The following is a 17,308-nucleotide window of genomic DNA, read 5'->3' on the forward strand; positions in this document are numbered from 1 at the left end:
ACAATGTGCAAAGGAAACAGTCTGAGAAGAGTTTTATGACTCTTAGAACCTTCAGCCAGGTCGGGGATATAAAGGAAATCCGCGTGTGGCAGGGGAGCATCTTGTAAGAAGGCCATCTTAGAAGAAAGCTGTGCCGAGAGCCCATCCTCCTCCCCCAGGAAGGGGAAGTGGGGGGCTTGCCTCCTCGGAAGGTTTATCTGGAATCCCTCTGCTGGGGGCTTGGTGGACTGGGGTCTGTTTCCCACCAGGTAAAGATAGGACAGATAGAATGCTTTGCAGGAGAGGTTGGGGAGTGCCACTGCAGTGGGATTGGCCAAGCTCCTAGAGACGGTCAGGGCAGGGGATGGTGGGGGACCAGGGGGAGTGCAGTGGTGGGAGTCCTCTTGGGGCCTGTCCAGTGGGGCTGCCTGTGTGCGGGGAGGAGCCTGGCAGCAGGAAGCTGGAGGTGAGCGTCTGATTGCTAAGCCTGCCCAGGCGACCACAATAGACACGCACCCGGGGAACCCCTGCAAAGACAAAGAACGCACCCTAAGAAAGAGCCAGTGTCACATACCTGCCAGAGCCAGTTTAAGCAGGTGCCAGCGTAGGGGAGACCTTTCCCAGCCCTCAGCCTTTGCTCCCCTTCACCTCCCCGGGGCCCTGAAACTGGCCAGAAACTCAGACAGGAAGAGGAGAGGCCGACAAATAGAGAACAACTGTGTCCCTTTCCCGCCACAGGCCTCCGGCCTGACGTAGGTCCAACAGAGCCAAGGAAGGGAGAAATGGTAACGCTAAACCAAATCCGGAGATTTGATTGTAATCTTGGACTCGGCATTCCAATTGCTGAGTTGAAACGGTTTGAATCTTGGAGTCACCATGGGGTGTAAAAGACCATCTGTCTTTATAGAGGGAAGCGTCAGAGGGCCTGCCTGCAGAATTTTCTTCTGGTGGCAGCAGAAGGCTTCCTTCACTGAACAATTTTAAAAGGGCAGTGGGAGAAAAAGGAATGGTTCTGATCACAAGCTGTGCTTGTTCAGCGTAATGTAGATAAGGTGTGTTTTGTTTGGCAGGGGCGTTAGGTGTGTTTTTGCAGTAGTTGCCACAAGCCAGGGCCTGCCAGGAGAAGGTCCCCGCGCTGGGGATAATTTGGGGGTTCACCAAGGAGACCAGGCTGCAGGTCACCAGGTTCAATGCAGCTCTTGGTGCCTGTGGTTCACAGGCCCTTATCCCTAGGGAGTCACCAACCCTGCCCTGGGAGATCTCCTGTTATTGTCACAGCCAGTTGGAGCTGTTTCCAGTGGCTGCCCCACCCCAAGAAGGAATGGAATCACCACTAGTACAATTGAAATCCAATACCCGCTCAGATGAAGGATTTCAGCTCCAGATAAGCAGGGCAGGACCATCCTCTGGGCAAGGACACTGGGGTTCACAGCAAAAATAAATAAATAAATAAATAAATAAATAAAGCTAAGGAGGAAAAGAAAAACTTGGTGGTCCCAGGGGTTTCTAACCATGACCTCCGCGGTGTCATCGAAGCCTGACTTTGTCTGTGAGATGAACACTAAGTACTGCCATTTAAACTATTCTGGGCAACTGTTTCTATCGTGAGGGTCTGCATCTTTCTTCACGAAAATCACAGAATGTTAGAGCAGCTGAGTGAGGCTTAGTGATTCTCCACAGCTGCAGTTCTGGAAAAGCCTTGCATTCACAGACTGCTGAGAATCTGGTAGGTTCTATGGAGCCACTGCCCAGAAGAAAGTGTGCCTGGGCCTCAACTCCCTTCCCATACACTTCCCAGGGACTGACATGCACTCGGCCACCATTCTTGAGCCCCTTGATCCTTGCTGGTAGAGCCCACTTCCCTCTAAACAGGCTGAAAATACCAGATATTCCATGTCTAACCTCCCTTATAGCTGTGTCCCAACCCTTGCCAATGAGACTGGTCTACTAGGAGCAATGGAGAAAAGTCTGTCTTTCTGGTAAAAAGAGAAGGATGAGGGGGCAACCCTCTCCTTTGGATGTTGATGTCAGGAGTCCAGCTGCCATCCTGCAACCGTGAAGGGAAAGCCAAGAGAAATACAGAGCTGAATTACCCAGTCCTGAATTACCAAGACCATTTCTTGACAGAGGTTACATATGTCCTTATGGTTGGAGCAGTTGTTAGTTGGGCTTTCCTTTTCTTGTCGCTGAAAGCAGCCGTTGACACAGTGGATTCCCTGATGACCATCCAGCAACTTCTAAGAATTCACAGACCCAGCTTAGGAAGCCATGAACTAGAGTCTGGTCTCATCATTCTAGCGATGTCTTCTCAGGTCCTCAACTTCCTTCAGAGACTAAGCATCAGCCCACACACACAGAGGCAAAGACAGGCCGGATCACAGATCTCCAAGCCACACTGGGCTGTCTCTTAATTTTCTGAGGTAATTTGTATGCAAGGCAGTCTTCGTATACGGGGGACGATGCATAAGAAACATCCTGCTGGAAAATACAGGTTCTCAACCTGCTCGATTCCAACCTTTGTTGGGAACTTGGGACAGTCTCACCTCTCTGACACTGTTTCCACACCTGCTACTTCATGCTACCTTGTCTTAAGGGACTGTATGTGAAATTGCCAAAGTAGGTTCTTGTTTGCATCTGTGGTTAATTTCTTCCTGATCACAGTCCTTCCACGGCATCAAAATGCAGCCCATCAACCAGAAGTGGTTCCAGAGATGAACCGGGAAGCTAAGGCTTGCTTCTTTCATTTTGACCAAGAGACCAACCAGGGGTAAGTGTGCCCAGGGCAGGAGCTGGTGTCATCACCTGCTTCTCACCATCCTCCTGGCTTGTCCCCAGCACCTCGCAGTCTTGACTGCCTGCTGGCTCTACAGTTTGGGGTCTTGTTGGTTCAGAGAAACAAAATCCTTTAGAAATTATATTTCTGGAATGCCTGTAAAGCGCTAGGCAGACACACAGATCACAACTCAAAGCTTTGTTATTGGCTCCAAACCGAAGTTGCACACTAGCTTATTCAAATCTAAAAAGCCTAGCCTGGTCTCTGGGTGAGCACCACATGGCTAAAATTAGCCTGGCCATCTGCTGAGACGGCAGCTGGGCTATTCTGAGCCCCAGCAGGCCTGGCTGGAAGTGGGGCTGGGCCTGGGGGGAACACTGTTGGAGAGTCTGTCCCTTTACAGTTAAGGTGGGTGACGGGGAGGGACGGGAAGATGAAGCCACACTGAGGGGAGGCCAGTGTCACTGCGAGGTTTCACAGGAGATTGAAAACGTGGGCATAAGGTCCCCTTCATAGTCTTGGGCTCTTCTTCCTGACTGTCCAACGGCTCCCAATGAGCACAGGATTTGTTTTCCTTGTCCTGGCCCCTGGTTTCTCATTTTTTACCTGGAGCTTCCTGTTTTGACTCCTACCCCAGCAACGGCATTCTCTAGGATTTCAGCAATAGTGGCCAAGATTTGCTGAGGGCATATCAAGGTCAGGAACCACGCTAAGTACTTTACAGGAATTAGCACACATTCTCAGAGCCACTCAGAGGTAGGTACCAAAAGATTTCAGGGATTCAGAATGGCTTGATTCATCTTTCTGCGGTGAAGAGAAAGAGCCCTGGTTGAAAGGGCTCAGATGACCCTGGGAATACAGGGGCTCTCTCCTTTGGGCTCTTCCCCCAAGCTGAGCCCATCATCCGTTCTCTAGAGGGGGCAACAGTAACCCTCAGAGTTCAGGATCCACTGAATTACGTATGGGGTGGGGGAGCTTGGGGGTACAAATGTAACCTATATTGCCGTTTACAGATACTTCATAAACAAGAGTCCAGTTTTATATTTATAGCCATTCTAACCCAACATCTCAAATCCTAGACTCAGGCCAGTTAGGCCAGTTATCTCCAGCCCCCTATCTGGTTGCTTCAACCATTTCTATACTTGGCCATAAAGCCACAGTTGTTACCTGAAGCTTCCTTCTTCAACTGTCCATTGCCTATTTCTTCTGCCCTCAGCCAGAACTGTAGCTGATCAGTTTTTGACCTGGTGAAGTGCCCAAACCTTCGTTCCTGTGGGTCTGAGTCCTCAAAAGCCCCACCACTGTCATGAGCTGCTGACTTCCACCGACCACCCCCCGTGGACGCGGTGATGCTGAGAAGCGACTGGGCTGCAGACACCGTCCTCCCGCCTCTGCGGTCCAGCATCCCAATTTCCCACTTGGTAATCACTCCAGCCAGTAGAGGAACCCCTTTCTCTGCTTGTGGGGATGGCGGCCTTTCAGGAGCCCCAAACAGCCAGGTGGCAGCCTTATCTTCCAATTCATTGGAACCACTGTTGTGGCCCCTAGGGAAGCATGTCTCCCTCAGGACCTTGGACTTCCAAACCAGCAGAGCTCCAGGGGAAGTCATACGTGCCAAGAGCCAGGAGCTACTCCCACTCCACCCCTTGCTTCCCATAGACTGGTCTCTGATCTTAAGCACATACTGGGATTGGGATTGACACACACACACTACTATATAGAAAATAGGTAACTAAGGACCTACTGTAGAGCGCAGGGAACTCTACATTCTGTAATGGCCTATATGGGAAAATAATCTAAGAAGAGTGGATACATGTATAACAGATTCACTGCGCTGTACACGTGAAACTAATAGAGCGCTGTAGATCAACTCTACCCCAATAAAAATTATAAAGAAGAAAAAAGCATATTCTGGGGCCTAGAAGCTCGAGCCCCATCCCCTCAGGGTGCTCCCTCACAGCCGAACCGTCAGAAGCCATTCCGCCTTCAGTCAGGCCACTTCCGAGGGACGGCGACTGTGGCACAACCTGTGGACTCACGGGCACGAGCGCACTGCCGCACGCACCACCTGTGCTGAGATGAGCCCCTCGCCCAGAAGCAAGGCTGCGCAGGCAGCACGGTGGTGGAGCGGGGCTAACGTCCAGGTGTCCCCATCGCCAGCACCGTCCACCCGTCAGCAACCTCTTACCTGAGGAAGACGTTTGCAGGCCCTATTTTCTTTTTACTTTTCAAAACGAGTCTCCCCAAATCTACCTGCTTATAACCTAGATCCTGGCTTGGTTCTGCTCTCTTAAGCCAGAGAAACGGGCAAACAGGCCGCTGTCCCATCTTCCAGGCAGAGGTTCAAGACTGGCTATTAACCCCCAGTAAGTCACAATATAAAAGGCCTTGTTTGAAGTGGTAGAAACACTATTCCTTAAAAAAACAGCTCCCGATCTTTGGGGAGTTGAAACACAGAATTGAAGGGGAAGGAAGTGAGGTCCCTTCGGAAATGTGAAATCCTTAAAGTAGCCGGGTGACAAGGAGCCGAACAGGCTGGAGATAACCGCTCCTGATATTCAGATCTCCGTGGAGAGAAGACACGGTGTCTGGAGCAACTTACACGAGGTGGAAGAGCTTTCAGCGTGAACACTAAACACACGGAGCACACACTCTGCACACGCCACGGGCTTCACTCAGGGGACTCCCTAAAAGCACAGTGCTTTGGGGTTCACCCCAGCGCGAAGTTCCAGTCATGTCACGACAGCAGCTTCACAGGAGTCCTCTGGGCTGTCGGAGGAGCTGTTCTCAGCCTCCAAGAGAGAGCGGCAAGAGAAAAGAGCCAACACCAAACCCACTGGTTAACACCTCGGATCAGTGAGGGGTGCTGCTGCTCAGAAAGTTTAAACCTCGGACGTGCACTACACTGCGTGGAACGGTGTGGACTGAAACGTGAGCCAAGTGCTGCCTTGGGCAGAAGCGGCTGTCGTGCAAGGGTATTTCCAGGCAAAGGCAGGAGGGCTGGCAGCTCCCAGGAGAGGCTGAAGGCAGTACCTCGTCTCACCGAGCACCCTGTGCCGTATGATTTAAATTTTAAACTGCGCACATTTTCGCTACCTGGAATTTTTATAAAGTGAAGAAAACCAAAATATGAATACTGAATCATAACACGGCAGGTTCCCTCTTTTACAAGGAAAATACGGAATCAGAGATGTGAATCTCTCTTTAAGAAAGAGATCAGTTTTGATTACAGAGAACCTATTAAGCAATCACTCCAACCTAAAAATACTGTCCAATCAGGTGGAGGTAATTGCCTTTCTCTGTGCTGATTTAAAAAAGGCCAAGAATACAGAATATTCAGGATCTATGGAGCCTGAGAGAATTACTGAATGGCTGGCTGATCAGGAGAGGGGCCCTCAGGTCAATGGCGCTAAGGATTTTCATCAAAATGTAAGGACACTGAAAAAACACAAAGACTCTGTTATCAAGTTGATTTGCCCGTATCTGAAATCCGACACCCTAACTTGGGTTTGTGTGGCCCTCAAAGTTTGCTGACTGCATAAAGTCACAAACATGCCTATGACGGGACACAGCCACAGTTCATAAACTGCACCTGCCATTGTCATCACTAAAATGTAGCTCAGCTCAGAGAAAAGGTTTTTCTTGTCTCCTGTCTGGAATGATGTCTGTCCTTCGTTTCTCTGACCAAAGATTCCGGTGCAACTTTGGGTTTGAGACAACAGCTCATTCTGCTGCCTTCTCTTGCCTGTGACCCTACCTTCTGGCCCACACTTCCTGTTCTCCTTTGTAAAAGGTCCAAAGTGCCATACGATATCATCCTGGCTCTCAGGGAACTTAAATGTAAATATTTGATAAGCACCACACTCAAATATACAGTAGTATGAGGCAATATAGTATATGTAAAATGGTGCTCTATAGAATAGAACAACATGCTGACATGTGTTTTATCACCACTAAGTATCTGATAAACTGAAGAAAAAGAAGAATGCCCTCCTATGCTTCGTTTTCTGTCACTTAGACACGGCACTCCTACTGGGCACTGCCGTTTGTTGCCTGGCACATTCTGTGGTTTCATAGATACGGGTACAAACAATCCCCCTACAGTCTTTGTGGACCTTGCACTGTGAAGATGAAAAGATGTGCACTCAGAATGAGACCAGACACACAATACACAAGTACAGAGCCATTTCAATTTTAATTCAGAATTACTATTAGCCCTTTGGTATTTTGGTGATATAGTTTTAAGTTAGAAGACAAAATTGTTGAGAGGAAAGTTGAGAATTTCAAATGCAACTTAAAATTACTACACTACATATTCTGCGAGCTGCCACGTTCCAGTGTCTCTAGAAAAGGAAAGCACTTCTCGTTTCTAAGTATGAGAAATTGTTCATGTTCCTCCCTTTGGTCTCCCCACACTCCTCACCAAACACCACCAACAAAAAGCTAAAAGGATGACAACAAATGCAAAATAAAAAAGGAAATTTAAATAGTATGAAATTAGTTTTTATTTTAACCTCAAAATAAATGCTTAACATTTTTCCAAAACTAAAGATGAACACTTAGAAATAAGGGTGGAAGATTATTTTTTCCTTCCCTGGGGAAACCAGTAAGGCAGGCGTTCTAACGTGGCTTGCAAGGTTCTTCCATTGGACTAATCTAGACACACAGAAAAACCCTCCCCAACTTTTCCTCTATTGTTAGGTGTACCTACCAGGGTTATGGCTGGCAGGAGAAAAACCCAAAGCAACCCCCGGCCCCCGCCCCCGCCCCCGCCCCACCCCAGCAACACAAACAAGGGATTTGAAAAGTTGGGAGAATCATTTAACATGTGACCTAGTGTTCATATAAAATCCCTTCTAAGGAGGTTTAGTGAAGGTGCTATCCCTCGGCAACCCAGCTGAAGTTTCTGCCTGGTCAGTCAGTACAAAGCACGTCAGGTGAATTCACACCGCAGTCACTGGGCTACCACGCCTCACAGCTCACCACAGGGAGGTCTTAAAGTTGAACTTCAGCTTCAGCAGATACTTCAGACTGACCTGAGCAATATCATAGACAATGTACCTGAAGGAGAAGCATGTCAAGGCATAAACGGTTCCACGTGGAGTGAGTTGTTGCCCCTAAGCCGGCCTGCTGGCCACACCCTGCAAACCCTGGGTCGGGGTGGGGGGTTCAGGTCTCTCACCCCGACCAGGGAGACCACTGGGGGGAACCCTTCACCATGAGACACACAACAGGACAGTCTCTAGCCAGCCCACCGCAGGTTAACTGGCTGCGTATCAGTGACTCCACAGCCCCAGAACGTTCCTTTGGGCTCACACAGCACACTCGTAAAAGGATACTCGTTATACAGTAGACAGGTGTCGTTAACACCAGATGAAATCCCGGTCCCAAGAGGAACCTCTACACCATCCATAGTAATACTAGCTGAAGGGTCAGGGGTAGTTTTGCCTAAACCTGCAAAACAGAAGGCAGAAGTGATAATGATTTGTGGCAAAAGATGTTGAAAATGCTCCAGAGAGATGAGATCTATGTGTTCATTTAAAAGACACACAAATCCTCTCCCATACTGCATCCTTCTTCCAGACATAAAGCTGTAGGTATATTATCAAATTCCAGGGTATCAGCCTTAACTGATTTTCATAAGCATAGTAGTGCCCCTGCCCCTCTTTCTGTTGAGCAGGATTCCAAAGCCCTTGCTTCAACTAGTCAGTAGGAGGTCCTAATCATCACGGGCTATGAGCTGCATCAATTCAAGAAGCTCCAGGTACCACTATGCCACCAGAGGTCCCTCAATGCTGAAGCTAAGAGTCAGGTTAAAACCCAGAGCCAGTGCGGGGGCTTCCGGTCGGCGTGAGCAGCGTGCAGTGGCTGAGTTCCTGCGTCTTCTCAGCTTTCCAGCTAAAATATGGCTAAAAGTTTACGGAGTAAGTGGAAAAGGAAGATGCGTGCTGAAAAGAGAAAAAAGAATGCCCCCAAGGAGCTCAGCAGACTTAAAAGTATTCTTAAAGTAGATGGTGATGTTTTAATGAAAGACGTTCAAGAGATAGCAACTGTGGTGGAACCCAACCATTGTCAAGAGAAAACGCAATGTGTGGTGAAAGATGAAACAGATGACATGAAAATGGAGACTGATATTAAGAGAAACAAAAAGACTCTTCTAGACCAGCATGGGCAGTACCCCGTATGGATGAACCAGAGGCAAAGAAAAAGGCTGAAAGCAAAGCGAGAGAAAAAGAAAGGAAAAAGCAAAGCAAAAGCCATCAAGGCAGCAAAGGGTTTGACCTGGTAGACCCTTAAAAACTTGAAAAATGCCGCATGGGACAGGTCTTTGATTAGAATGTATACATTGATTTCAGCTTCCACCAAATGGAAACTTTGTTTCCATTTTTTAACTTGGCCTTTTTCTTCAATTCAAGCCCAATGTAACTCCTCAAATTTGTCTTGGTAACTTGAATAAAATATTTTCTTTGATGAATGAAAAAAAAAAAAAAAAAAACCCAGAGCCAGTGCACCTGGTTACTGGAGCTCCAACCGGGACTCTTCTATGGCATTTGTGATACTAGTGGCAGGCACAGAGAGTCTTTTTTTTTTTTTTTAATGAACCTGTAATAGCTAGCCACAGGAACTGTGGCTTTGGGGGGAAGAAAGCCCTCTCCCAGCGCCGTCCAGGGTGCCTGGGGCTGCAGCAGCAAGTTTCTGAAACACATTACCTTTGACACTGTGCTTGCCCTTGGGTAACTTGCTGATATGCGAAGCGTGCTTCAGTTCATACCTATTTAAGACAAGACAGGTTCAGAAGAGCCTCCAAGGTCACCGGGCTCTCAAACCAACAGTGTGACTAGCAGAGCAAGGCCACGGGAGCTGCTGAGATAAACACTCAGAGAACCCAGTCCACCTTCCCTGCTAGGAACTCCCTCCTTCTCTGGTTCTGGCAACTGACAGCGCCGCCCCTTTTGAACAGTTGATGCCCATGATCACTGCCACGGGGCCGCTTTCAGGAAAGGGCCCGTCCAGAGCTGTGGTGTGGCTGGCCGTTCTGGAGGTTTCTGTCCAGCTCATGAACCTGGGACCCCTCCTGGTCTGTTACATAACCCTGCTCTCTTTGGGTGATGGTTGATAGGACCAAGGTGGACAATCAATCCAAGCTGGGCCAGTCAGACTTCCTCTGCAGGGAATCTGGAACTGGGATTGAGATTCCAGTTCAATCTGAGTCGGTCTCAGACAGAAAATGTACACACCAGCAGGGGGACAGGGGCCATGAGGTGACCATCCTTTGTGCAAGTCAACCTCTCTGTTTCGCAGTCCACAGAAAGAATGGACACTGCCAGTTCCTGAGGCCTGGCTGTATTCCTGTCCTTGGTCTTGTGAGGCGTTCCTGTGTCTTGTTTGCTTAACGTGCACTGGCGTCTGATACCCACTGCCTAACTGGTGGGTCCTCTTAATCATGGTGGGGAATTTTCAGGATCAACCCCCAGCCAAGGGAAGCTCTCCTTCCTCCAGCTCCCCCCATCCACCCCCATCGAGTGCCACCAGCCCCAAAGCCAGGGTTACTCACATGTTTCCAAGGGCAACTTCTCCCAACAGGATTAAGCCTATCGGGTCTCCCTGGGATGTATGGCAGTAGTTGGCACTCTTAGAGACCATGTCAGCGAAATAGATCCCCTTACCAAACATGTAGCCCGTCTGGAGGGACAGAAAAGGGACCGCTGAAGACCTTCTCAGCACCACCTACGGACCGCGTGTCCCCACTTCCCACAGCGCCCCCGGCAGGCGGTAGAGGCCCGCGCTCAGGAGCGGGCTGTTCAGATCCCAGCCCTGCCGGCTACCCAGGGGCTGGGAGAAGTTACCTAATCTCTCTGGACCCCACTTCTTCTCTGAAGGGAAAGTACCCCAGGGGGCTGCTGTGAAAATTAAATGAGTTAATAACAGCTCCTTAGACCAGGGCCTGGCACATGTGAGCACCCAGTAAACATGGCTATTACGTTTATTCCTTTTTATAAGTGAAAACGAGATTCAGAGAGGTTAGGGCGTTTGCTACCACACAGCACTCCTGAGTCCAGTCATTAAGCCTCTTTGCTCCCCTCTTTTTACAAGTACAAAACGAGGGGCTTGGAAGACGAGGGGCTTAGAAGACTATTCCTAAGTCCCTGCCTGGTGGGTCACGTCTGTAACCCAGCAGGTGAGATAGCAATCGCTCAGGGCTGGGTCAGGCTCTACTCATTTATCGGCACATGTCACAGAGGCATATGCTGAAGCGCAAGGAGGTCCCCCGCTGGGAGGTGGGAGAGGCAGGTCTGAACTCGGCCTGGCCTGCGGCCAAAGTCTGCTCTCTGTCAGTCAACACACCCAATTAGCATTCAAAGCAGGGCCTGGACCCTTACTTCCTTTGTTCCAGAAACTGTGCCTGATACGTGTGCAGCTACGCTCTCGATAGTGGGGGTCAGGAGAGGGACATCTGGCAACATTCACCTTATCGACCATGGCTACACCTACACCTTTCAACAAGGCCCCTTATTCACCGGGGCACGTGCGCTTCTCACGCCAAGTACCCACAAAGCTCTGGCGCAGGCAGCAGCAGAAGCAGGCACCGCCCACCCCTCGCTCCCCACAGCTCCCGGGCCAGGCACGTACCACAGGTGCTTCAGGTGGGGCTATCCGGAGACCCTGGGACAGGATCCCAGCGAAGTTGGTGGTCCTGGACCCGTGCCACAGCAACCTTCGGTTATGCAGCTGCTTAAACGGCTTGTAACGCTGGCTCTCTCCTTCACGCTCTATCTTAAAGATCTGGTCGGAGCATTGAATAAAGGAGAGAGGCAGGAGGAACCACTTGTCACTCTGGTTAACTGGAGATCTGACTAGACACCGGAGAACCGACCAGCTGTCTGTCCCCAGAGCTGGAACACTGTAAGGCCTTTTGCAGTATGCAAGGTGTTTCAATCAGGCTGGGACGGAGCAATGCTGCTAGTCAAGGTTCCATTTAGCAGAGACTAGCTATTAAAATTAGTGCTACGTGTAGGTGCACCCTTGAGGCACTTTGTTTTGGATCTCTGATAACAGTTCTGATGGCAAAACTAGCTCTTGGGGTAGGAAATGTCTTTTAAAAACAGAATAAAAAGGCAACCCCAAACCACAGGACTATGAACTTTTGTGTTCCACAAACAACTGAGTCACTTCCTCTGGTGATTTAAAGCAAAGTTAACTGCTCCTTTCTACCCAGGCCCAGGTCAGAGGAATGAGCAGGGAAGAGCTGGCAGGACACAAAGGGGGCGGAGGGAGGAGAGAGCCTTACTTCGACGACTTCCAAGTCATATGCGTTGTGTGTGGTCGCGTGAGTGTTCTTAACATACTTCCTAATGATCTCAGCCTCTTCAGAATCTTTGTCCACCACCTAGAAGAAAGGCATCTGGAAATCAGAGCAAGGGAGACCCCAAGAGAGCCGCACAGAGGCAGGAAGAACAATCACAGGCTCAGCTGACGCACAGGTAATAAACGGCCCACGTGGAGCCCGGGCGGGACAGAGCCAGCCTGTGCTCTGAGCCCTACCACGCTCGCTCCGGGGCAGATGCCAGGCCAGTGCCCCCACCTCCCCAGGCATCGGCTTCTTCATCACCTATTTGGATGAGTCCAGTGTTCCTTCTGCCTTAAAACCCTGTGCTTTGGGATATCAGGAAACCTAGAAACACGGGGCTCACTGTCTGGGAAGAGGGGACCTCTAGAACAAGGAGCTGGCTCTCAGGTAACAGTCCAGCTCACCACGAGTTAAAACACCGGGGCCAGGAGACACCCTGCAGGCAAGACTTGCAATGAAAAGCAGCAGGGATCCAACAGACGACAGGGGTTTGGATGATGGGGACGAATGCGCCACCTCTTCTGACTCCTCAGGGCCATGCACATCACGGCTCAGAGCAAACACCCACCAAGTAACCATCAAATAATGGAATCTCCGCCTAAATAAATGACTGTGTTACGGGAAATACTACGTGTGTTCTCTTCCATTTTCATACACTTATCCGAAGTTAAGAGAGTTCAGGAATTCTGGTCTTCCTCATTGCCTCTTAATTAAACGGCGTCAGAATCATAGATGGAGAGAACAACAACCCCTTCACGAAGAACCAGGCCGCTTGGTGTCCTACCCCGCATACACCCACAGACCTATACTTTGTCCTAAGCACGGAGCAAAGACTCTTTTAGTGACGTAAACACACAATGCCAGGCTCGACAGATCCTGGTGCACTTGAACCTCCTAACACTGCAGGGAAGGACACAGGGGCTGAGGAAGTGAGAGGCACACGGGAGATGTGAGACTAGGCTCAAGGCCAGGGCAAGCTTGGAGCTGAGGCAAAAATTTCTCCTCCGCGTGGCCTAGGCGGGGTGATTGCTGCCCAAGCCGCCAGCACACCCAAGTTCAACAACTATGTGCACCAGTTGAAGAGCCACTTCGACTCCAGAGGACATGAACCCAGGCACCATAGTTTTATTACAGCTGCCATCAGGCACTTCTACGTCTGAAGTAGGATACCAGTAACAGAACTTGCAGAGTTCACACACCTCAACAACCTCCAAAACCAGAGACCCTCTCTAGATTAAGGGGAAAAACAAAACTTGAAGGCCCCACAAAAACAGGTCTTTACACTCAGCCGAGGCCTTGACCTGGAAGCCTGCCTCGCAAACAAGGTGCTTCTTTACAGGTGAACTGCTCTGAGGTTCTCAGAGTACCACAAGCAGCAACACCGGGGAACCTGTTAGGACGGTCAATCCTCGGACCCCAGCAATCTGTTCTGACAAGCTCTGCAGGAGATCCTGACGCACAGTCAAGTTTGGGGACCACTGCTCTTGGGATGGAGGGTCTGGATGCTTCAGGAAGGGCAGGCCCTGTTACCATAATGTCAGTTTTGAGCTTCTCATAGTTGACATCGATGGGGTCCTTGCTGCTGTCATCAGAACCACCCCTGAGCAGACTGTAGGCCACCTCGATGTCCAGCAGGTTGTCCAGCATTTCCACCTTGGCCTGGAGGAACACAAGAAAAACCCTGAGCTAAGGACCAAGGTGAGGGAGAAAGACTCACCCAGGTAACGTCCAACACAGACAGTGAAGAGGTGCCTCCTAGCGGCTCAGGGACAGCCCGTCATCCGTTCACAGATGAACACTCCTAAGGATTTCTGGAACGCTAAGGAGGCTGGCTCCCTGGGGGAGAAGAGGCAGAAGCCACACGGTGACGGTAAGAATGGCCTTTCCTCTTGCACGCACTGGTTGACAGGTGGGGACTCATCACTGGCTCCCTTATGAAGCAGGGAGGGACGGGAAGCAGGGAGGAAGACGCTCCCTCTCTCCCAAGGCTCCCTTTCCCCAGACTGACGTGGTCCAGCAAGGGCAGGAAAAACCAACCGTTCTACCCTTGGGCAGGCTCCTAATACGGGTCGAAACCCCACTTCAAAATGAGGGCCCAGTGGTGGGCCTCCAGCATTGGCCGCTGCCCTCAGGGATCGTGACACGGAGGGGCAGTGGCACAGGAGTGACATCCAGCCCTGCAAAGCCCGGGACCCGGGGCTCCCTGCTGGACCTCGGTGCTACCTGCACGCTGTCTGAGTTGCTCAGGAGTGGAGGCTTCTTCATCCCGAAGTCGTGGGGGATCAGGGTGTAGAAGCGATTTGAGAGGTCCAGGATCTGGGAGTCGCTGCTGCCCTGGGACACTGCCTTTAGGAGAGGGGACACAGGGAACAGACTGAAGCAGCACTGAGTCCCCAGCGCCTGGCTGGGCCTTCTCCTCTGGAAGCTGGGCGCTGCAACCGAGTCCCGAGGCAGCCTGCGGTGCGCACAGGCCAGGACACTTCCTTCCTGGAGTGTCACTCAACTGGGCGGTGGCAGGATCTCATCCTCAAGCTGTGCGGCTTGGCACACACGGGGCTTCTCGTACACAACATCACTTGTACAGAGAGCTGTGTAGTTACAGACACATGAACCTCCACCACTCCGCAAAACGCCACCTGCCGCATCTGGGTGGTGGGCTCATGGCTTTCAACTTTTTGTATGTTTGTAAACATTTCATAATAAAATGTTGAAAGGGAGAAAAAAACCCCACTGCTACCAAATTCAGTCAGGCCCCTTTGGCCACTGACCTTCATCTTTAAGGTGGGGAATTCGTCTTCGGTGCCCCCGGAGGGCCAGGGCCAGGCACAGAAAGGCGAGCCCCTCCCTATGCTGCAATGCCAATTAGCGCTCTGTGCAGAAGGGGCTCAGTAAATGCACAAAGAGATGGAGGAGCTGGACTAGTCACTGCATACTTGGCAGACACCCTGGGGGCCTACAGGATGGCAGAGGGGCAATGACTCGGCACCCTGCAGGCACGAAGCTCCAAGTCCGCTTCTCACTGTGACACGGGCTTGTCCACACCCTAAACCTCTGCCTGTGCTGCAGTTTGCTCTGTGCTATGGGCAAAGGACACCACGCCAGCCCCTCCGCCTGAACATTCTGGAACAGGAAAGAGCCTGGGCTGAGGAAAGCCTTCCAGGTCTCAGGCAGTGGGGAACAAGGAAAGGGGTCACTGCTCAGGACCGGCTGTAACCAGATTTAATTGCTACATTTCAGGGCCTCCTCTCCAGCACCAGCCAGAGCCCACTTCCCTGGTCCCACTTCAGCTTCCTGTTTGCTTTTCTTCTTTCACACGCCACTCCCATATATAAGTGGAACCCTCCAGCCCCTTCAGGGCAGAGGCTTAAATCAGGCTCCGGGGACTGGGGGACAGCCAATTGATGTTGAATGAACATAAATGAAAGAAAGACAATATTTAACTTGCTATTTGATGATTTCCTAGTAACTGCAAAATAAACTCAGCTTCTCTTAAAGACACACACAATAAAAATGAGAACATTTTTATGAGGCAGGAGAACAAAATTCCTCATTCGGTGTAGAGGGAGTTGACTGCTGATAACTGAAAACACCGCGAAATCATCAGTACTCTGACCACCTTTTTGCAAGTGGCAGGCACTTGTCATACTTGTTGCATTGAAAACATCTAAATCATCATGAATCAGTACGCCTGTTTCATGTAACCCCGAGTAAACGTGCTGCTGTTGCTCTCCACCCCCCCCACCCCGCCATGGCAGGCCAGCCAGGAGAACCCCTGGGCAGCTGGAGGAGAGGCCGGTCCCTCGCTTACCTGCTGGACCTCACTAAGGATGGAGTATGCAGCCTGGATCTGCCTTTTGCTCAGCTTCCCCAAGGGCATCTTCTGAAGGTCAATCTGAGGAGACAGGGGTATTTTTCCCTTTGAAAGCACTGTGCAGCGAGATGATGGGAGAGCCAGACCAAGCAGCATCCCAGGCCTCCTGGGCCCTTACAGAAGCAGTCACAAGTCTTTCTGGTCCTCCCGGGGACAGCCGGTGACCCAGCTCCACAGGCTTTGCAGCCTCGCCCCCACTGCAGGGGACAGGAGTCTGTGAGGGAAGATTCTGGCTCACTGCATTTACGGCAGGGAAAAGCCAAGCAGGGCTCGCCCACCCCTGCACTCAGTCTGAAACAGCCCCACGCTTCTGGAACAAGGTGACACAGCAGGACTCCCATCTAATTCCAAAGTGAGGATGAAGGTGCACCCTCCCTGGGGTCTCACAGCCAAGGCCATTCCCACCCGGAAAATAAGAACCATAAAGCGGTGAAAATTATTTTTAAGAGGACACACTCCTGAACATACATGCTTATACCAAATCAATAGTGTGCCCTTCCAATCAGTCACCCCAAAGGTTAAACATCCGTCCCTACGACAGTGCTGCTCACAATACCTTGGGAACCAGCATCCAGGGAGGTGGCAAGCTGGCTGCAGCGGCAGAAGCGTGAACTCTGGGGGCCGAGGCCTGGTCGCCAGGTAGCGTGAGGCACCCGCTCCCCGTGGCAGTGACCTGCCCGAACGCTGCCTCGGCCCCTCTCCCGCCTCAGTGACGCACGGGGCCCCTCACCCTGAAACCTGAGCCACTGTCTCCAGGGTCGTTCCCAGTGGACCCTCTGAGCTCCCGGCCCCAGCACTGCACCTTGCCCATCTTGACATCTCCAGCACCTGCAGGGCCTGGAACAAAGACTGAGCTGGACAAGCACTTGAGAGATGAGACCACTATGCCGATTAAATGAAACAGGGTGTGAAAGTGCTCACAGCCCATCAGGAACCGATCAGGGGCCAGTGGTGACAGCGTCTAATGACGACAAGCTATGGCACGTCAGCGTCTCTGTACCCTCAGTACTGTCCACCCCCAGTGGAGAGCCTGTTTCTGGGAAGAGTTAAATAGTTGGCGCTCAGTCCGGGGAAGGAGGTGGATAACGTATTTTGAGCCAAGACCACAGTAAAATAAAAGAACAGAGTGACCTTAGCATGGACTGAGAGTTGGCTCTAAAGCAATTCTAAAGAAGGAACTCCGGAAGATGCTCTGACCAAGGGCAGTGTGACCAGAGTGAAAGCACATGCTCTGAGGGGAGCGACTTCCCTGAGCTGTCTCATTTCGGTGTTTATTTAAAAAAAGACCTGGTCTCTCTAACTGACACCCTCAACACACACACAAAGGCCCCAAGAA

General features: G+C 50.9%; 2 protein-coding genes across 3 annotated transcripts in view; one reads left to right on the forward strand and one right to left on the reverse strand.

The window, feature by feature from the left end:
- Positions 1–7,229: 7,229 nt before the first annotated feature.
- The window catches only part of PARP1 (poly(ADP-ribose) polymerase 1), a 42,981-nt gene continuing 32,902 nt past the window's right edge, over positions 7,230–17,308 (reverse strand). For both annotated transcript variants that reach the window (XM_081256234.1, XM_081256235.1), the window contains exons 15-23: positions 15,910–15,993; positions 14,325–14,447; positions 13,632–13,760; positions 12,042–12,140; positions 11,384–11,536; positions 10,308–10,435; positions 9,463–9,524; positions 8,092–8,206; positions 7,230–7,813 (exon numbers count right to left, since the gene is read on the reverse strand). In XM_081256234.1, coding sequence (XP_081112360.1) covers positions 7,732–7,813; positions 8,092–8,206; positions 9,463–9,524; positions 10,308–10,435; positions 11,384–11,536; positions 12,042–12,140; positions 13,632–13,760; positions 14,325–14,447; positions 15,910–15,993 — 975 coding nt within the window. In that variant the 3' untranslated portion in view covers positions 7,230–7,731. The remainder of the gene's footprint in view (positions 7,814–8,091; positions 8,207–9,462; positions 9,525–10,307; positions 10,436–11,383; positions 11,537–12,041; positions 12,141–13,631; positions 13,761–14,324; positions 14,448–15,909; positions 15,994–17,308) is intronic.
- Positions 8,352–9,234, forward strand: LOC308628895 (protein LLP homolog). Its single transcript, XM_081256253.1, has one exon. It carries the CDS (start codon positions 8,658–8,660, stop codon positions 9,039–9,041), a length of 384 nt encoding a protein of 127 aa, XP_081112379.1. The 5' UTR covers positions 8,352–8,657; the 3' UTR covers positions 9,042–9,234.

Source organism: Mesoplodon bidens (genome assembly GCF_964165515.1).
Source record: "Mesoplodon bidens genome assembly, chromosome: 2".
NCBI classification, from domain to species: domain Eukaryota; kingdom Metazoa; phylum Chordata; class Mammalia; order Artiodactyla; family Ziphiidae; genus Mesoplodon; species Mesoplodon bidens.